Consider the following 22,708-nt stretch of genomic DNA (forward strand, 5'->3'; position numbering starts at 1 on the left):
GCCCATTGAGAAGATGGAGGCCACCTCTCTACTGAGGTGTAGGTGGAAAGATAAGAGAAGACATGCTGGGAAGACAGGTTCCCAAAGTTGTTGTCATCAGCAACCTGCTCTGAATTCAGTGTTAATCCTGCTGAGTGGGGGGGCTGGACCAGGCGACCTCCTGAGATCCCTTCCAATCTAAATGATTTTGTGGTAAGCGTTGTGCTAATCAGCAGTCCTCTGTTTTACCAGGTCAAAAATAAAGAAAATAACTTACCAACCAAAACTACAAGCCTGTATTTGTCATTAGGTTGTCGTCTATATTTTGCAACTTCTTCGTAAGTTGGGATATCTGCTGTATCATACTGATCGCTCTTCTTGCACTCATACATAGATTTGTTTGTTTTTTTATCTTTTCTGCTAAGACGAAAGCTTCTTCTAAAACCAGCTGCAATAAGAACAGGATTTTTTCAAAGTAAGAAAATAAGTCTTCTCAGAATGTGAAAACAGTCTCTTCCAAACATTCGAGGACTGGTGCATGGAATGAAAAATTGTATTTATATGTTTAGTAAGCCAGGTCATTTAGAACAATATTTCCCCACAGTTTTAAACTATTTCAGGTGCCTATTTAAACTGCAAAACTAAGATTACCAATAAAATCACAATAGTTGCAACAAGCTGAAAATATAATTATGAGTTAACATAGTTAGATAATTTGAGTATCTTCTACATTAGTATGTATACATAAGGAAATTCATGCCATCTGGACTCTCATACCACCCTTAATGCATTTCTAACAAATCACCGTGGCACACAGACCTCCAATACAACATATAGGACAAACACATCTGGTGGTTGAAAGGGTTAATTAAAATTAACTACTTGAACAATCTTCTTGTGCTTAGCTCCATGCTGATAGTATGAAAAAGTGCACAAAACTTTTCCAAAGATGTTTAAAAGTAAAACCAAACACTGTTAAATTCCAAAACACTGTGAAACATCTTAGACAATACAGCACCCATATTATAGATATGTTAGCATGAAATTAGAAGTTAATATACCTATTAAATTTGCATTTACTATTGCATCAACAGTGGACATCCACAGGGCCTATATAGAAGACTGGAAATTTCAGAGAGCTTTTAAGTACTCTCAAAGGAGATAATAATAGGCATTTTCAAGCAGAACAGCACAAAACTCCCCTTCTACACTATACGTTAAAAACTGATTTATTCCTCTGTTAATGATTACATTACAGTTTTTCAAATAAATCCTTTACATTGCATTATATTACATTTTGTTGGTATCTCCATTGCACCACTTTTTTTTTCTAAAAAGAACTAGAGGAAGGACTGCAAAGTGATTTCATTATTTGGGGGTAATAAAGTAAAACACAAACTACACTTTAAATACTGGAAAAAATCCCAACACCCTTTTTTTTTTCCTGCCCGGAACATTTCACAGGATAGTAAACACATGTAAACTTTCGGTGACCCCAGATTTTTCAGCAATATGCTTTCATAAACTTGTAACAGCACTTATGTTTAGGTGTTTGAGAAGTAATCATATTACAGTTTTTTCTTCAAAGGTAGTATAAGGCAAATTCAAGACCCAGTTCTGCAAATACTTAGAACCAGATCTGAAGCAAAATCCTAGAAGGCTTAGTCACAGGCTTAGCATTTTGTATGCACAGAGTTCCCCTTAGCATATATCTTTGCAGAACCTGGACCAGAGAGGATGTTAACTAAGTTATTTTACTGATGTGAGCCCCAATACCTATGGGAATCCGTAACACATACACACAAAAAGGGAAGAAAAATTTCTTTGAGAATACAGTGATGCCATAGAATCATAGATTCGTTTAGGTTGGAAAAGACCTTTAAGATCATTGAGTCCAAGATCCATTCATATTCAAAATATGAACAAGTAAAATGAAAATCAATGAAAAAGAAGAGCTAGCATGCACAGAAAAGGCTGATGACATTCTTAAGAGCTACAGTATTGTCTAGACTGAGGACATGGGCTGGGGTGGAAAAGGGACAAAAATATGAAATATGAAAACATAATGAAATGAACAGAGTTATGTCATTACTTAAAGAACACCACTAACACTGAAGTGACTGCAGTCAGAAAAGCCCCGCTGGGAGTGCAGATAGCTGCAAGCTTACACACTCAAGAGAAGGTCTAGGAGATCTCGTCTGCCCTAGGGTGAACTCCATCATGACATGAAGATGTTTTCATGCTACATAACTACACCTAACTGTATAGGCAGCTATGTAAAGAAAGGTTAAAGGTAACATTAGCAATACAGATACATGAAGCAAGTTACAAGTTTCCTAAAGCCTCATCTAAAAGACTCCAGATTAAAAAAAAAAAACAAAAAACAAAACACAAGAAAAAAAAACCCCAACACATCAGTTGCCCTAAAAGCAAGTGGAAAATTGTTCTGAATCTTTTTCTGTATAATTATTTTTGTATAACCTTTTTAGGGGGGGACGGGCAAAAAAAGAAGGGATAAGGAAAAGAAAAAGAAAATGAAAGAATAGTTATTCAACATTTGCTATGAAACAGTCTACAGAATAAAGAGCTTTGTCACAAAACCCAGAATCCACATACCTGGAAAAGGTAAACAGTAAGAGTAGTGATCAAATGAAGCAAAATCAATTGTCTCCATTCACATTTGGTGTCAACCTTACAGATACCAAGAGCTCCGTGCCTTTGAGTAGCTGTCAGAGCGCCATTGCCAACAGCTTCTTAACCTCGTCTCACATGTTGAACTGTGGAATCTTTAGGAAAAACATTCTTTTTGCAAAATCTTCACATCAATTCAATCTCTGCTGTTGTTTTACTAAGACCACTTGTGACTTGTTCCTCTTTTCTCCATCCACTTTATTCAGACTTAATTACCAACTACCAGGTGGTGGGTTACTAAAGAATTTTTTTTCATCCTTCTCTTCAAAGAGGAAAAAACCCAGATTTTTTTTTTAAATTAATCCAAAAGGATAAAAACTTTCAGTGCTGTCTTCAGCCTGATTCATCCTTTGTCACTTTTACAGGCTGCACATAAAGCATCACACTCAAGTGATACAGTACCACTGCTAACATGGGTTTCCTGATGAAGGCATTTGATACTCTGTGACTGAAACTCAATGGTAAAATGAAAACAGTAATACTGTCCTGTATATTAAGAAGAGTCAACAAGTTCAACTAGAACTTAAGACATTACAGAAAAGCTATTAATTAAAAAACCCAAACACGTGAGCCAGAGATAATGAAGCAAATTTCCAGTATGGCTGATTTCTATGCAGTGTGCTGGTGAAGATATTCTGTAAAACTACTGATTACAAACCTGTGATACATTGATTATTTTGCCACTTTAAGACTACTGTCAATTTTCAAGTTGTTGTAACTTGTCCTGAAGGCCCATCTCAACAGTCCTATTCAGAAACCCAAGAAAGCTTGCTTTAAGCAGCTTCAAAAATCAAGGAAAACATGCAGCTTGGAGAGGATGGATGAGACGTATTTCAAATATATCCAAGATTTTTATGATACTGCTACTGCATTCCTGGAAACACGATTCCTCCTTTCTCACATCTGCCATTATTATGCCCTCACATATGTGGCTTAACTTTACTGTGACCTTCAGAAGCTATTTTATAAAGAACCATTAATAAATATTTTCTATTGAACTCTGCATTTATGATCGCATTATACGTTGGGCAGCTATGACTGGAAAAGATTCAGCTGAACTGAAACAACATTGTACTTGCAAAGAACAAAACCATCTATGAACAAGCAAAAAAATGCTCTGCCAATGTTTCCATATTTTACAGTTCAGGAAAGATGAAAAACAAACTTCATATATTTAAATTAACAATAGAGAATTATTAAAAATATCGTGAAAAATCACTACAGAAAACCAAAACCAATACTGATATGCAATAGAAAAATAAAGTTTCTATAAAGTGATTAAGCTTAAAAGTGAATTCCTATAAAGAAAAAAGGGAAGAAGCATTGCTTGCCCAGAACATTTGATAACATAAACCTTGATGAATATGAAAGGAGCTGCAGGCTACAATGTCTGTGGAATATGGTTATCAGCAGAGATTAATCCGAGTTGCCAAGTATGCAGACTATAAAATAAAAGGGGAAAATTCTGTCACTAAAGCAACATAAAATCCTGAACACTGAGAAGTTTGCACCAGCTCACTGGTTTCAGCTACATGACTAGAAGCTTACTGAACATGCAAACTCATAAACTACTGTGGAATGTAACTGATTTGGTGAAATGAGAACAGCCTCTGGGAAGAAAATATCAAGAACAAATGTTCTCAAACTACAGATGTCTCCAAACCTTATAACACTTCTCAACATGAAATAAAAATCAAAAGCTGCTACTAATAAACTTAATTAAGGCCCAACAACAATCCAAGAGAAACCACTTATATCTCTAAGAAAAAAAGAATGAAAAAAACCCCACCAAAGCCTAGCAGAAAAGTGTGATTATTCCTTTAACCACTAGCAATATACATTTGGTCATCTTGGAAGAACATCCTTACATTTACATGGAGAAATCCACTCAGACCTCACACAGAAATCCAGACTGAAAACAGGCAACACATGAACCTGTCTCCCTTAAAATACTTTAAATGACGCTGATGTAAAAAGCTGTGCTTATTCAGTTTTAATTATATAATTCTAAAGAAAAAGAGAACAAAAGATTGTGACTATGTTGTGTGAATTTAAATCCAAATATATTCATGAAAGTAGAAAGTTAATTTCCCAAATTTAGAGAAATCACGCTAACAGGAAACACTGCAATTTAAATTCACCTATGCTTCAAAAATTCATCAGTGAAGCTCCAGAATGCTATAAAGCACTTACACATGCTTTTGTTCATTTTCATTCATTAAAGCAAGTGCTTGAATATGTGTTTAATTTAGGTATATTATTCACTGAATTCAGCCTAATCTTACATAATGTAGAGTGAGCAAATACTGTTTAATTGTAAATACATTTCCACTAACTTCTTGTATTCGTATTACTGACAAAAATAAGTTTGGTACCATGGTCATTATCTAGGTTTGTATGAACAGAATATTTTTACTAGATATTTCTGGATTTTTATTTTCCCCCAAATATTGGGATTTTTTTTATACCGGCTCGTATACTGAGTATTTCTATTGTTAGACAGGAACTGCACAAACACAGAGCAGACTTCTTACTCTGCTTGCTTCTGGACTGATTCCCAGCTTGCACATTTAGACAGGGTTAATAAAAATTTAGATTATGTCTGGATTTTTAAGACAAAATTGAGAATAGTAAACAGATGATATTCATCTATATTTACTGTATGTTCATAAAGGTTCAAGTAATGTAACTAGAATTTAAGTTTGGCAAAGGCAAACTCTTAATGCTCTCCCCAGCAATTCCTCAGGAAATTACTGCAGAAACACACGATACTATACTGTGACTTAAGTATTAGAATTTGGTGAAAATTCATTAAATTTATCTAAGTCACTTTTGAGGGCAGGATTCAAAATAATAGCAGCATAATCTTGGACATAAAAGATCTGACCCCAAATGGTACAGACATTCTGCTTTCTGAAAGCTTCTTCTTCTGTTGCCCTTCATGACCACCTCGGGTGTGCCTAAAGCACAAATCCTTTCTGAGAGGATCAGATGTTCACAGAATATCCTGGTTCACAGATTGAAATGCCGACAAATACAGAGCCCTAAACCCACAACGAGCTGTAACATCAACTGAAAAATTTTTAATGGATATTAGAATTGTTGTAGTTCACTTGATTTGATTTTACATACCATCAAAAGCAGCATGAAATATGACTTGCTCATTTTGGGTTTAGGAAGTAATCAGTGTACCCATACTTTGAAAACTGTTTCTAGAATTCAGGCATACGAATGATTTACCACACTTCAACTTACCTCATGCTAATGTCCGTAAGTGTGAATACGTACAAGGTAATACAGGCCAACTCCTTCATCAGCGGTTAAGATAATTCAGACTACCTCGCTCTTGTAACAGGTTACAACATACAGACAGTTACTCAGGTGTCACTGAAACACCCTGAAGTTGCTGGTGTGATCCAGGCCCTTCAGTGACAATGTTTTAGGGTTTGTTTTCAGTGTAGCATGTTTAATCAATAATAACGAAGAGACTTGCCTAGAAACTTTTAGTTACTTTGTAATCTAGAGTACCATAAATGCCTGTCATCTTTCAAGAGCATGCACATTCAGAAAAATCGACATGTTCAGGGTTTACCTCAAAAAACATGACTGCAAAACACAGGTGGACATTGAGAATAAGCTGTTTTCAAAAATCAGACATATTTGTTTTCCCACTCTCCTAAAAAGCAACAGGCGGAAAAAAACCCAACAAACCTTTGAAGGCCTTCACCACCCCCGGGATTGAAGGAATGTATGCTCAGACCAGTGGGAAAGAAAGAGGCCCCCCTAGTCAGGAAGGTTGACTGCTGCAGTTAGATGTGTAGATGTGGTGTGGGCTCCCACATACCTAACGGAGGGTTTACAAAGTGTCTCTGCCGAGGACTCCTTTACCTTACAGACTATCAGAGTTTCACACCTTGCACAGCACATAGGTAAGAGTTTTGTGTCCTCCCTGCAGCTGGCCAGCAAGTTTTGTTCAAATTATTATACTTTAGACAGTGGCATTTGTCCAGCCCAGAAAGTCATTCTACAGCAGTTTGTTCCTTGAGAAAATACAACTGAAAAATGATTTAGGAGAAAAGAAAACTTAAATGTGCCCAAATAGGACTGGGCTCCTAATGGCTTGTAAAAGAAGGGGACACTGGAGTGCATGAGACAGTTTGAATTACAAATCACTGCATCTTGTCACCATACACAAAAGAATGGTAACATCAACTTTCCAAAGCCTACCTGCTTCATCTTAAGATAGGATAATTTTTAATGAACGATTCTTAGTGAAGAGCTCCAAGGAACCTCTGATTTCTAAACCAAATAGCTAATTATTCACAACCAGTGAATATACTTCTGTCCTTACTCCAAAACTGGTCCTAACCTTAGACGAGTCATCTTCTCCCTGTTGTTCTTTCTGTCTTCTGGCTCTTCTCTCCAACACCCCACTTCCAACGGCACTGACTCAGCACGAGAAGGCTGAGAGCTCTGGACCGATGGCAGCACTCTGCTATGTGGAAGCCCTCAAGAGACAAACCATTGCCTGAAATGTACAGTAGTTCTCCAATACATTTTTTAAGGTTTTGCCTAAGTAAACTACACTCTATCTTGATTTTTTTGTTTGTTTGTTATTTGCATCTGGGACAACAGTAGCTTCTTCCTCAAGACACCTTACTAGATGACTGAGCCTTTTCGGTAACCGCAGATCAAAATGTTTCACTGAAAGGGCTACAGCACTAAGAAAAGGTGGACTCTTTTGTCAGCTTCACTCTCAAATAAAACAGCAGCCCACTAAGATCTGATTGCAAAACCATGATAGTCTCATATTGAGAATTCATGCAATCTGTATCTGCAGACAGAAAGAAAATGGGGGGGCGGGGGGAAGCTGGAACATCTTTTCTGTTAGAGAGACAATTGGATAAGGAAAATGCAGTTCATCCGGAATCGCATCCAAAGTATTATTTGCCAAGCATACTTCAATCCCTCAATACAATTACAAATCAACCTTAATTTAGTTGATTAACAAACAAGGGTAAGATGTTTTAGCATGATCAGATGACCACTAGTTCCACAAGTATGTGATGAAATTATACCACACTAAGGTTTTGGAAAGAGGTCAAAGTTCTTTCAATTATATAGTTTGTGTCTTCCCGATGTAGTTTATGCACCACATTTAAGAACAGCATAATGCAACATGAAAACCATCTCTGATTTACAGTACTGCTCTAGGGTGTTTCAGTGAGCCCAGTGGCTTGGAAGTACTGAAGTACTTTGACAAGTTTCTTCCCATTCCTCTTGTAGTAGGAGGATGAAAGCCTTGGGAAAAGGGCTGGTTGCCACAAAATCCGCTTCAGCCAGCCTTCAGCTGGCAGGAATTCTGGACAGTTTCAACTAAAATATTTTTACATAGCTTTTTAAATGGCACAAATTAGAAAGTTGAAACATATAACGGAACATTCACCTTTTTTAAATGTTACTTTTGTTTGAAATTTGGAATCTTGAAGCTGAAGCCAAAGGACTCCTTCCCCTCCTCTTCCCCCCTCCCCGCAATGATATGTTGAGCTCAGACTAGCTTTAAAGCTAAATTTAAGCTATTGAGTTATTATGACTTATTTTGTAATGTGGAAAAAGCACCAGTGCCTGCTCTGTATTCTCACTGAATCCTCCCAAAATTGTTAGATAGACATGTACAAAGAAAAAAAGTGTAAGCAATACTTGGACAGAACTGAGAAAGTGTATCTTTAGACTTACTCAAACTTTTCTGTTTCATTAAACACATTAATGTACTTTAAGTCAATATTTTCCCAAATTTTTATATATATATTTATTTTGACTTTAAAATGAAACCAGTATTTTAGTAGCTGATGTTTAACCAGATAAAAAGCATACACTACATAAACCCTTTATGTCAAATCCAATGAGCCATTTTTAAAACCTTAATATTCATGCTTTTCTCATGCAGAGTAAGGACATTTGTATGCAGATTACCCCCAAAAGCAAAGTGGACACAGTAGTTCCAGGGAAAAGAAGCTGAAAGAAAGGAAGAAAATTTTCTTTTGTAACCAATTGCTCACCTAGATAGGATCCACTGTTGTGGCCAGCACATTCAGCATCTTCTGGACGAAGGGTAAAAGCATACAGAATAAGAGCCAAGAAATAAAGCAGAATAATTAGAAGCCCAGCAAAAAATACAGAAGAAATTACTTAAAAAATGACAACTGTACAAAGCATAGCATTAAAAAGCCTTCAATAAGCCATTTTCTTAAAAACATAAAACAACATTTATTGTTTTATATTTTAGCTGGAGATACTTTGGAATTTTGCAGCATGCACACTGATCCTTTTACCTTTTCAAGCAAAAATTGTGATGACAGCAAACATTCTAAAAAGAATTCTAACACTGTATTCACACTTTATCAGTTAATAGAAAATATGATGCCACTTAAAAGAAAACAAAATGTATTTGATGTAAATCAAGCTTTTTTCATAAATTATAAATTATCAGACTTTAGCTTTAAGTTTTGGCTCACTGGATTAGACAGAAAGGTTTTTGATCAAAAACACATCCTCTCATTTGATATGGAATGGCTATAATGTATATTTTTATATGCCAGAGGCCCTTTGATCAAAAATATGAGCTACAATTTCTAATGCCTTTATAAACAAAGGCCTCTTAAGTTAAAGATAAAAAAAATACAAGAGATCAGCTGCTATTACTTTAACATATGCTGCACGCATAACAGTTACCAACTACACTCATAGGGAAAACAGTAAAGACGACACTGCATCGATGAACTTTCTACCATCTCAGAGCAATACTTTGTCAGCATTAATTACAAATATGAGACCTCTCATGGCCAGGTAATTAAGTTGGAACCATCACTTTCCAACCCAGCCCACCAAAGTTTTGCTAGTATGACACTACTTTTTCTGTGTCTTCCAGAAGTTCAAGAGAAAAAAACCAGTTTAAAACAACAGTTCTAATTACTGATCTTTACATGAAGCAACTAGGAACATTCTGGTATTTTTATCTCCTTTAAAAGATGATTCAATGTATCGGGTGGCAATATAAAAGCATTATAAGTACAACATCTCTTAGAAACGCTGGACTATATTCAATTTAATTCTAAACACATGTTCTCTAAATAAAATTATTGGGCTATGCAGGGAAACTTTTGTACATGTACCTTCAATTTCCTCTGAGAAGCACAAAGGAAAAATAGGAAAGGAAATCATTAAATGGAGCGAAAACATAACTTAAGAAAGAAAAGTTAAATCGAAGAAGAAAAATGCACCTACCACACTCAACCGCTTCCTCATCTTAGAACAGCCAAAAAAACAAAGTATTATTGTTTAATACTTCATAAATAGGAAAAATTTAGCTATGTAAGCTACTCTAAAATCCTCTTGATAGCACCTATTATATTGAGCCATATACCAACATACCGGTACTGAGTTTAACTGACATGTTTAACTACACTCAGTTCGAAAAGAACCTAAAAAGACATTGAAATATTATGTGCACTTTAAATTTCCTATACGAGATTCTTCCACTGTTTATTTGGTAGCAATGACCTTACCCAGCTGACATGGAAGATCTCTTTGTTATTAAAGGCAAAGTTTGTTAATTCCATTTAATCAGTCTTAACCTAGAATTTCTAAGAATCACTTACCATGAACATGATCTCAGTATTTTTCTGCACTTACAGTAATAGCTGCTACTGCCCTTGGGGCTGGGTTTTGGAAAGGTTTTTTGCTTTTTTTTTTTTTTTTTTTAATGTCTATAGTTGTAGCTGCAAAAATACTGAAAGAATTTATATACCCTTGTCATATTTTTGCTGTCACTATCCTAATATAATAGATCTACCTAACACTTTCTGCTTACCTATAGTAAGTCAATAATTTTCTGCGTCCTTGACAGTGGATAACATACACTTTCACAATCATCTTTGGGCTTTTACGTAAAAGCAAGATAAATAGAATGAATTTTTATTCACAAAGATACTGTATACTAAGGTCTAGATGTATTATAGATATTAGATATTTATTATAGATATCTAGACATTTTACAATCTACATCTCATTCAAATTTCCTTTGGAATCTGGATAAGTATGCCCCAAATATAAAATATAAATATATAAAAAATATAAAATAAAAAATATTTCAAAGAGTTTCCATGAAGCATGTCTTTCCTTGGAATGTGAAGAAATTACTCAAGAGATATTTTACTATCTTTTATGTGTAACTGATGTACCAAAGGCTAGGTTCCAAAGAGCTTTTCTCATGTCGTGTCATGAAATGGATACAAGAGTCTTTTCTGCCCGGGGAAGAATACTGTTTTGCAGAATAATTTCTTGGTACCTTTTTTCTTGAGGACTTACATTTAAAAATACTAATTTGGAAGATTTCTCTAAATATTATTTAAAGTTTATTTATACACTCAAGGTGACCATACGGTTTTAGTAGGCTGGAAAGTCCTCTAAGGTGAGCACTGCTTGGCTGACCACATCTGGTGCCTTAAAAGAGTGCTGACGTCTTTGTGAGTTGAGAGTGAAAGCACTGGATCCTTTTCCCTCTCCTGACCTTAAAAGCTCCCAGTTCTTGCAATGACAAACGCCCTGAAGCTGGACTTAGGATGGCAGGATGGCTTCCAGGTACTATTTATTTCTCCTTCTCCGTGCTGAGAGACCTCTTATATTTCCTGATATGTATGGCAAGTTCTCCTGCGTGTCCATTTGCGTGACCTTCAATAGGCTGCAATGTGTCTCCCAAAAATAAGTTACTAATGCTCAAAACAGGTTCACATCAATATATCTAAAAAGTCCCCTGAATTCAATAAAGTTATTTGACTTAACTAGTGACTCTCCCTTTTAAAGCGTTCCGTTTGGTATTTTGTCATTGGAAACAGACAAGTCCTCATTTATGAACAGGAAAGACTGGACCAGGAGAAAAAGAGGTCTGTACCTACCCACAGGTGTACGTTCACTCAGCTCTGACCACTGCAGACCTTCAGAGGGGATCTGCAAGTATGGGAGATGGTAGAGCTACAGCAGCAGGGCTGAGTACAGCTGAAGGGAGCCCAGGTTTCTGGGCTGCTCCTGCTAGGAAACGGAATGGTCTTATCCCTAAATCAAAGATGTTAGGATTCCCAGGTAAGCCAGCTGATCCCAGAGAGCACAAGCTAAAATGTCTACAAGCTGAGGTTTAATGCTGAGATAAAGTGGATCCTGAACTTTTTGTGTTTTGTTAAAAATCTCCTTTCTTAATGCTGCTCCTGGCTCTCTTGGGTTACTTCTAAGGTTCAAGATAATTGTCTGTAACGAAAAGATGTAGGAATTCAGTGGGTCTTCCCAGCTTAACGCCGCTATGAAACAGCCATCAGCGTGTAGCTCCCAATTTGAACTTCACCAGGAATTTCACCAGTGCTATTGCCTGTCCCTAGTAAAGCCAGAGGTTATTTGCCAGGAAACTTTGTATTGTGATCCACTGCTAATACAGCTCTGTGTGTCTGAAGCAGTTGTACGCTTGCAGCAGATATATGCAGATGCATGTCTAAAGTTCCAGCATTCAGAGACGTGCAAAGCTGGGGTAGATCTCAGGCCAATACAGTTTCACTAAATTGAAGTGGGCGAGAAAGGAAATAGAGGTGTTTTATCTGGAAGGAACAAGTAAGAGACTGAAAGAGGACAGAGGATAAAGAGGAGGAAATCTGGTGGGAAGTAGGAAAATAAAAGCAGTGACAAAATGAAAAAAAAACCCATAAGGAAACATGGAGCAAATAAAACACTGAGAAAACAAGGAATATGATCAAATAAATGTAGTGTGGTAAGAAGGGAGAGGAAGTTACAACGAAAATCATCATGGAACAGGCTTATGAAACAACAACAAAGCAGTACCAAGACATAAATGGGAAAAAAGAAATAGGAAACACAAGCACAATGGAAGCTTAGGAAGTAGGCGTTTTATTCATTTTAGAAAGATTTTGGTGTAGCCAATATGCTAAACTGTAACAATGCAAAACAGTATCACATAGGCTGTATTTTCATATCTATTTTACCTGAAATATATTGAGATTTCATTTTGGGGGTCTCACCTAAGTTATATTACTTAAGAAGCTCAAAACCAGTGCCACTCCAGGACCTTCCTCAACTCTTTGGAACAGTCCATCACCAGATTAAAATTTTTAGCTTTTGCTGACTATTTTTTTCAAACAAAATTTCCATCAAAGAATCTTACTTAAATGTTTCTCAGTCTAAAATTAGATCTAGCAGCATTCTTCTAGTTTCTTATGACAAGCAAGTTACATTATCCCTTAAGCCCTATTTCACTCTATTAAACATGAAATTGTGTTGTATAGTGATCTGCATTACAGTGACTGTATTCAAACACTCCTGAATTTTTAGTGAACAGCCCCACATAACAATCAATATTTATACTGTTTTGCAGGTTTTTATCTGAGAGTTTTGTAGATGGAACAATACATATATGTTCATGCTATAGGAAATTTAATTCTCCCATAACATCATCAGGCAACAGTATCTCTACCAAGGTAATGTGGAAAATGAAGGAGGATAGTCTTGCGGTGAAGGACAGAGCAAGAGTTTATAAGATTCATTTCCACTTCTGTCTCATGTGACCTTGACTCAAATGTCATCCAGCTTCAGGTTTCCTTAATTTTTCAGTGATAGCAGGAAGTTAATATTTGTAAGGACAAGAGACCTCTGAACAAAGATGCTAAGGTGCTAATTTAACCCTATAGATCTGGTTTATTTTTTGCTTTTAACTACCTGCAGGTGGACAATCAAGTTTCAAATATTAACACAGAAAAATACTGAGAAGAAAGGCAGAGTTAAGATGGTGCAGCAATTATAGAAAGTCCTACTATACATTTATCCTAAATGTTTGGTGTTCAAATACAAGTGGTACAAAGCATTCATTCTTTTAGCCTGTTTAAATTCTTTTGTTGGCAGAACATGATCTTCAATTCACAAGACACTCATCTATGAATAAACTGGGTTACATCTTGTTTGAATGAACACCATTTGGCTGCAGTTAAGTATTTCCTCTTGCTTGTACAATGCCAATCACATATGGTAAATCAAAATTGAAAGTAAAATGGTTTTAAGCCCTAGAAAAACTATATGATGATGGCTTTGCCACAGTAAGTATTTACATTTAGCATTAAATATACAGAACAAATGTATTTTCATGGAAAAAGACAGCTCTGAACAGCTCTGTCATATATGCTACATACATATACATATTTATATATAACTATACATACAGGGTATGGATATACACAAACACATATGCATGCACTGCACAAGTTAACAGAAGTTGCAGGCTACACTAGCATAAAATATAAAGTTACCAGTAATTTTCATACCAGAGACAACACATATATAACGTAAGAATAAACACAGTAACCACTGTGAAAGCAAAGTTATGCTGAAGGAATATAATGTCTTGGCCGATCACGGTAGTTTATAGTAAATGCAGAACAGTAAGTTATTTTGTTGTTATTCAAAGAAATTTACTTTTTTTCCTCCTCAAAAAAACCACACGTGATCACTGTTTTATCTACAATTCAAAGTAAACTATAAATGCAAGAATGACCATGCTTGCTGGCAATGACTATTACAGTCAGAGCATCCGTAGTCTTTGTATTCAAGTTAACAGTCAGGGAGCTGTTAAACAAATTCTTCCCTGTACTGAGTCTCATGTCACTGCTAATTAGCCAAGATGCAGCGACAGGAGAACTCACAGAGCCAACTTTGGCTACAAAGTTGGACCCAAGCTAAGGTGACCACCTAAAGCCAGGAATATTAAGTATTATTGAGGGATACCAGTGAGCAGGTTTCTGTGGAGCTGGCAATCAGCGGTGGCTCACAAGCTCAGACACACCAAGGCTGACTGCATGCAGCCAGGCACCTCTGCTGTACCTCCCTCTGCATCCCACAGAGCTGCCTCACACCCCACAGGAGGTATGCTGCACGTTTGCCATCCCAGCAGGTGAGGAGTTAGTCCTGCTCACGCAGTCTCATGCATCTCTGTTCCTTAACTTTCATTCCATTTTCCTATTTTCTTTTCTGCACTGCTTTTTCTTATCATTTCCCCCCCCCCAGTATAATTTTCCCATAGTATTAACGCATAACACTGCCTTGTGCTGAAAAAGTCATTGCTGTTAAGTACCGAGAAAAATGCTAAAAATGCTTGAGATGTTTGATATCCCTCCATCATTTCTGCACTATCCCAGAGCCTGGGAAGTAACATTATCAATCTTATCAGTGGGTCAGCACATCTAACAGCCACTTATCTCACGCTTTTAAAACATCAATTATTAATGTTTAATATATTGAGGTTTTCTACCAATAACAACAGCACAGGTCAGAGTTCCTATTAGTAATTTTTGCATTCACCATTTCAAAAACTTTAGGAAAATCAAATATGTTAGTGTTTGGTTTAAATGGAATCAAGAAATAATTGAACTATAGTGCAAACAGTGACTATTGTAATGCTCTTCCATAATACTGTTAATTGTGTTAATCTAATAACTTCAAAGCCCATCCCCTGTGGGGTTTTGCCTAATGGGGTTTATGGGTAGCTTTGTCCATCTGTTCTTCCACTGCCCTTGTTGCAAAACTTTCTCCTTTTCTTCATCCTCAATACAAAATTTCACCTCCCTGCTTTTCCCTTTATTTGTTTATTCCTACTTTTTCTGCATCTTTCTCTCAATATAAAACCACCTCTTGTCAGCATAGGCTCCGCCTATACTACCAGCTTCCTTCAGCCTTATTTTCAGATACCATCAAACTATGCACCTTCTCCATTTGCAAATGAAAGTGCTATTTCACTTACCTTCAATATCGAGCTTACACTGTTTTACCCCCTCCTCCAGTGTACACGTGACACGTTAAAGGTTTTTCACTTTGACTGGTGCAATGTGAGAATGATTCTGTTTTGTCTTTTAAGAAAATGGCTAAATGCTGGGAGAGGCATGTGTATGGATCTCCCACAAAGCTAAAGTATTTCCTTGTACTTATATTCACTTTACACATAGACACAATGAAACAGTTGACTTGGCTATTAAAGTCAAACTAAGAATTGGCGTTTCCATTATAAACTGATTCTTTAATAATTTAGAACTAGGTTGGATTTCTGTTTTTTTCAGTGCAAATGCTTCTTGCTGGAAAAGTTCTGTGGAAAGTATCCTCTACTCTCTTTCCTCAATATACGTATATGTACAAGCATCACCAAAAAAGCCCACTTCTATTTTGCTTCGAATTTTATGATATGTGTACAAATTAAAAACTACACAACATGCATTACTATGCTGAAAAGAGTAAAAAATTCAAAATGGGAAATAGAAAGGTTTCCCAAAAGTAATCCAATCTAGCTCCTTGCAGGTTTTGAAAACTCATTTAATTAGCAAAGCAAATCCTGATGGATATTAATATTACAGTAAATACAGTAAATATAGTTACTGGCTAGAGAGCTCCTTTTCTAGACAAATACAACAGTCCTTCCCAGTTCCTGAACTGGCTTGAGAGGGGAAAAAATAAGTTGTAGGATACTTCTTGTATGTCATATAGTTTTGACTAATTTTTAGATTAATTTTCAAGCAGGACACTACCACCCTGGAAGCTCACCTAAGAAACCAGAGCTGACTCACATTTTCTGAGTATACAAGAAAATAGAATATTTCTCCTTGGTTCTCCCTATTAAAAACAAAGGCATGTACCCAGGTTTCTTCATCATTACAAAACGTGGGATCTGTGGAATGAGTTGACTGAACAGAGCAGGCCAACATTCAGTGCTACTTACCGTATCTCAAGAAAGCTTCCTAGTGCAACTCCCAGCCCTGTCAGGAAAGGGACTTTCATTAGCAGCTCTGTTGAAGTCAACAGGTTTTTCTCTTTGGGATGGTGTAAGAATATCAGCTGGCAAATTGCCCTTTCCCTCCAAACTACTAAGGAAATTCAGGTCATATGATTGGATGGGATCAACTGCAATAGCAAGCAACCTCTCAATATACAGCTACTTCAGAAAGATCTACAGAACATTTCCCTGCACAATTGCCCTTCCAAACATTGGAGAACCCTGTATCAAGCTGAAAGCCTACAGAATCAGATGTAATCAAGCATGAACAATTTCCCACCTCCTTACACGGGAACTTGTTAAGTACAACTTTAGAGGACAATAATCAGTGGGCCATACCCCACAATACAGAAAAGGGCTCCAAAAAATCCAGTTTTTTGTTCTCTGTGTCACCCTTCCTTACATGTTTCCGATCCTGGCAGTATGCTATTTGTTCAGCTGAGCAACACATGATTTTCCACATCTCCCAGTTTTGGCAAGCTGATGGTTCAGCACAAATACAAATACAGCCTTCACATCTCACAGCTTCACTGCTGTGCTTGGGAACACGAACAAGCAGCCTAACTTTAGAAAGATCACAAGGGCACAGAGTTTCCCAGCTTATGTGGAATCTTCTTGAAAATCCAGGTAAGTGGAAGGTTTTCCTGAGAGCAACTCAAGCAACACCCTAGTCACAACACTTTTTCTATAGCTGAATTCTGGTCCTTAAAATGCCTCCTCTATAAAGGATCTGATTTCCCTCCCAGTGCTAAAAAAAAAATGTTTCATTTTTGAATGAAGGGATGAGCCTCTACTCAGAACAGCACTTCCCCTCTTCCCATGGAAATCTGGCAGATGTAGCAGCAGATTGTCCTAAGAAACGAGGAAGAGAGAAAATGACAAACCTAAGTTAGTCTGCAGTCTTTTCTCCTTCAAGAGGCACCACTGCCTTCTAGATGGTATTTAGCTGGATCTTGCTTTGTTTAAAGCAAGTCTAAAAGAGAACAGTAATGGGCATACTGCTTGACCCTGAGGCTCTTTCATGTTTTAAAGGAAAGGGAAAAGCCCTTGTTTAAGCTAGTTAAGGCAAAGTCAGTGGAAACAGCAGAGGCAACAATAGTAGACATCATACTGTAGGTCTTCTTTGGGTTGTAATTTTGGCAGTTCCCAATCAAGTTCAGGCTGCCTATTTGGAAGGGTGAAATGCATCTTGTAAAACCTTTCACTTGAAGGTCACTAAAAAGATGCAGTCCATTACAAAAGGAATCATGCAGTGTTGCTGCAGCAGCTGATTTACCTCTTCAAAAGCACCAGTGCCACCTTAATTGAAGGCTCTTGTTGAAGGGTATTATCCAGATTCAAGAACAGTGGACAGACAGAAATAGCTATACCCTGGGATCAGACACTTTTCCAAAACTGGGGCAGAGCAACTTGACCTAGAACCTAGAAAAACAACAGATTTACTACAAGCTGGAGGAGCTTCTCTTTGTTTCTAAGATCTAAGTAAATTAGAAAAGCTATAGTGCAATCATTTAGTCTGTTATTATAATCACAAAGCTAATCGAGGGCTTTAGCATTAACAATAGCATTAGGGCACACAATCAAATAGTGAAATGGAATGAAAGATAGAAAATGCAGATTATTAGGAAAGTAACAGTAACTGTCAAACTTCAGAACACAAAAGCTATAGCAAGGAGTTAGGAAAATTGCAATAGAAACCTTGGTGTTTTAAAGTTAAAAGCATTTAGTTTTGCACTTAGTGTGCCAGCATCCACTGTTTGCCATAGTATCCATATTTTTTGTTTTAATGTTAGAGAATGAAAGACGGTTGGGAATTTTAAACAACTTTCTGAGTATTTCTAGTTGAAGTCACAAACATGTTTGTATTTGAGATTTAGATCCTACTGAAGCGTGATAGTTTCTCACATTGCACTCACTTTCTTATGAGTCTGTACAACTGAAAGAAATAACAGGTCAAGTAAAATATGCAATAATACTTAAAACAGATGTTGATGTAAATTCCAGTGGAAAGAAAATATTTGTTTCAATGTATGCACTTTGTTAGCTTATTTTTCTTATACTGTCCAACTACTGTATTTAAAAGCAGAGACTAAGAATGAATTTGTTTAGAAAACAGTAAGAAGCGGTACTGTGAAAGTCTGTCAAATAACTGAATGTTCTCACTTTTAAAAATTTATGCTGCTTCATAGGAGACAAACCCCCGCCAACTATATGGGGGAGAGAAGGGGAGACTATCTGACCTTTTATCTCACTCTCAATATGAATTTCACTGTATTGATGCAGTCCAAATGATATAAATTCTTGAGCCAATTCTGTACTATTTCAACAGGACAAGAATGCTCTTCAACCTTTGAAATATTATATATCAAAACATCAATTGGTGCTTCAAAAACAAAGTCAGAGGGCTGGAAAAACTTGTTAGCTGCTTTTAAAGCTTCTGATTTCAGCTCTTACATTTATTTTCTTATTGATAAAATGTGATCAAGAAATTATCATGCCCAAGAGAAATGCATCCTGTAGTCACAGGGCTGAAACAAACTGCTTTTTTATAAGGTTAGAGATCTGGAGTATGATTTCTGTTCCAGATTAACAGACTTACATGATTTTCTGTTGGAAATTTTCAGTGGCTGAATCTGTACTTCTGGTCTTCTTAGTGCAAATCTCCTATAAAATGGGAGGTGGTAGGAGAAAGACACAAACTCCTCAGTTTTCACTGCAAGTTTGGGATTAATAAACACTTAACATCATGAGACTATACTGCAAAATATCCAGAAATTTTTATAAGAAATTAACTTAAAACAATGCAATCTATTCACAATCTAAAAAAATTAAATCCTCAGCCTCAAATTTTTGTAAGCTCTCCAAAACCTGCTGCAGTTCTTATTCCTGCATAGTACATCAGTCTGAACAGAGATACTGATGTGCTGTTTTCCATATGTTTTTTCTTTCAAACTGGATCAGTGTTATCCTATCAGTTTTTGTCATTATTAATTGTAGCCAGACAAATAAGGAAACCCAAAGTATTATAGCAACAGGTTTACAAGTTCAGTTGTCTTGCTGCAAATGCAGGTTTATCATACCCATGCAATCTATAAGCATTACATATGACAACTATGCTAACTTAACAACTCGGCAAAACGTGTCTATTCTTAATACAAAAAATAATGAAACTATGCTTCTCAGTAGCTCACCTCTCCTGGAAATGCTTTGAAGGGATCAAGCCTGCTCTGGGATTGGCATCACCTTCATGTTTGGCCTGCCACCAGGTTGCATCATCCTGGCTCATGATCTGAAGGATATCTCCTTTTCTGAAAGCAAGTCCAGCTTCTTTACAAGGAATTGCTTTATCCTCCTTAGGATCATAGTCAAATAGGGCTCTGATAAACATCTGAAACAAATGTGTTTTATCTTTAGAATCAAATTAAAGGTAATCCAAAGGTATGCCCCTTTTCAGCTTTTACTATTCAAAACCATTGAACTAGATGTAAAGCAATAAATATTTACTGTTGTAAAACACCCTTATGGATATCTGACATTGGAAGTTCATAAGGGAATGTTAAATTCATTCCTTCTGCAACGACAATCCCAGTGTAGTAAAGGTTCTATGATCCAAGGCAGACAGGATTTTGCAGGTGAATAGTGTGCCCATATGGGAAACAGAAGATACTTTTGAACCAAGGTGCTATCAAGTGTCTTCTACCCAGTGTATGACGGAAGAAAAGGAGTACTTGGAAGCAAGCCAGGTCCTCGCAGAAGATGGAAGATTACCTATGTCAACTTCACAGCCGTAGAGTTAGGGCTTAAGAAACATGTTACAACCACTTGTAAATCCAGCGTATGAGTACTGAAGCGTACAGTGCACTGCACATCGTTACATTAGAAAAACCGATCTGGAGGCATAAATCACATTCTTGGTTCTGTCATCCAAGCAAACAACATACATACTCAGCGTAACAGTTAATGCAATAGCTTCTGAAATCATCTTGCCTACCTTGCCTTCCTTCACTGGCATTTCTTCCTTCACACTAGGTATAATTTTAAATGTAATTGCTCCTTGAGACTGAGCCTGGTGAACATTTGAAAAGAAAATGCACTGAGAATTAAGCTGTAAATTTCAAAGAAATCTTAAAAGACAAAAGAAATTTAAACTAATTTTAAAATATTAAAATATAATTAATCTATACTCTCCCAAGCATGATCCGTGGAGTCTGACAGCCTCACCATATCAAACTTTGCATTGCAAAGATTAAAATGTCCACTTGAAATATTTGTTTCACTGGTGGGCAGAGATGTACTGTTAAAAACTGCAACCTGCATATTGCAGTGGTCCCCCTCCTGCACTGAAAGCAGAGGCAAATGCTACAGCTAAAATGTACGCAATATTAGAAGCAACTGCTGGACTCCTGGCACAGTTTGGACATCCCTGGAAAAATCCAACTAACATTTCATTAAAAAAAAAAAAAAAAAAAAGATAGAAAAATTCAAACAGGCTTGTGCCATATTTATCATATAAAACTATTGGGGGGGATTTATTCTTTTGGCAACTTTAAGAAACTAGAAAAGAAAAACATATTTGAATAGACTACGTGTACTAAATGGAAAAAAAGCCCTCGCTATAAATCTTAAAACAAGTTAGCCATCATCAACCACCTCATCCATTCATCTTTCTCTATATCCCACTTAAAGTGTGTCTGGCTGCTTTTTACTTATTAACCATAATATATTCCCACTGCCTCAGTGACATTTTGCTATTGAAGGAAGTGCTAATCAGCTGGAGCCTCTGCTACTATTGCATGCAGCCGACAAGTTTCATAAAACTAGCAGAGTGCAACAGACAGCCAACGATTTAAGCAAAATGGAAACAGGCCTGTCCACTACCAAGCGAGACATACTTCTGCTGGCATGTCTGTGATCCAAGAGCTCACTGTTTGACAAACAGCAGCCAAGTTCTTATTTCACCAGCCGTAGGACTGGAATCAATAATTCTGTTACTTTTGAAACAAGCTCTAACTAGCTTTTGATGTTTATATTGTACCTCAAGGAGGTAAACGGGGAAATTGTTCACACCTTTTCCAGTGCTATTGTGTTTCTAGAGATTTTTAGATATTAATTTTTTGCAGGAAAATATGTTTCTGTAGGGAACACAAAACCATAAAGCTAGTATGAATATCAAGCAGGCTAACGCTTGAAATGAATCATCTCAGTTATTGAACCAAAACTGTGAGACAGCCACTCAATTCGGCAAGACAGCAAGGAATTTATGTCTATAGAAACGCCTACACCATGAACACAAAGCGCTGTCCTGACCCTCATTGGTTTCTTTGCTACAAAACTATTAACTACTTTCTGAAAAAGTCTAAATTACTTGATTTGCAATAGTACTCCATAAGTGAGTGATAAAACTTAGAGATTGTGTAGTTCAGAGGAGTGCAAACATAATCACATATATGGCTATATACTGCAAATCCATATAAAATATAATCTTAATATGCCAGTTATACAGTCTATCAAGTGCATGTATTATGAATTAATTTTCACATGGAGTTAACGGATTATTAATGAATACATTTAAAATAGTTTGAATTCAACAGATCACGGTGTGCCTTAAAAATTGCAGATTATGCACTGAGGTCTGCATCATTATGTGTCACATATATAGCCATATAACTGTTACTAACTCTCTACAAGTAATCTGTAATTGCATATACATGTAAAGCACGGAAGATCATTCTTTAAGAGAAAGGAAATAGCGATCTGGAAATGATAACACTGGAAGAAGAGGCATTATTGCAGAATGTATTTTTTTCTAAGAAATGCACCAGAAATCGTAAGTCTAACTGCTTTTTCTAGACTCCCCTAAATTAATTTTCAAATTTTTTAGTATTTACCAAAATGTGTATTATTTCTTCAGGTTTTTTATCATCTACAGGAATCCCATTGACTTCCCTCAGTTCATCACCAACATGGATAAGACCTATAGAAGACAAAGAGGAGTTGTTAAACCGTAGCAATGTATTACACAAAAAAAGCCATTAACATTCAGCTTTTTCCCTCACGTTCATGTGCTTTAAGTTCTAACTTAAAAGCAGGACTATAAGGTGAACACAACAGCTACTGTCCTCACAGATAACTTTGAGATGGTCGGTTTACTCACCTCCCTTCCTTCCTTGTGAA

At 36.6% G+C, this 22,708-nt stretch overlaps 1 protein-coding gene across 4 annotated transcripts in view; it reads right to left on the reverse strand.

The window, feature by feature from the left end:
* MPP7 (MAGUK p55 scaffold protein 7) overlaps positions 1-22,708 on the reverse strand; it is a 157,521-nt gene that overhangs the window by 15,925 nt on the left and 118,888 nt on the right. For 3 of the 4 annotated variants that reach the window (XM_055805253.1, XM_055805254.1, XM_055805256.1), the window contains 6 exons: positions 22,423-22,508; positions 20,526-20,600; positions 19,726-19,922; positions 19,134-19,198; positions 8,730-8,768; positions 257-427 (listed from right to left, as the gene is read on the reverse strand). In XM_055805253.1, coding sequence (XP_055661228.1) covers positions 257-427; positions 8,730-8,768; positions 19,134-19,198; positions 19,726-19,922; positions 20,526-20,600; positions 22,423-22,508 — 633 coding nt within the window. The remainder of the gene's footprint in view (positions 1-256; positions 428-8,729; positions 8,769-19,133; positions 19,199-19,725; positions 19,923-20,525; positions 20,601-22,422; positions 22,509-22,708) is intronic. The other variant, XM_055805255.1, reaches the window with a different exon arrangement.

Source organism: Falco peregrinus, chromosome 5 (assembly GCF_023634155.1).
Source record: "Falco peregrinus isolate bFalPer1 chromosome 5, bFalPer1.pri, whole genome shotgun sequence".
Lineage (NCBI taxonomy): Eukaryota > Metazoa > Chordata > Aves > Falconiformes > Falconidae > Falco > Falco peregrinus.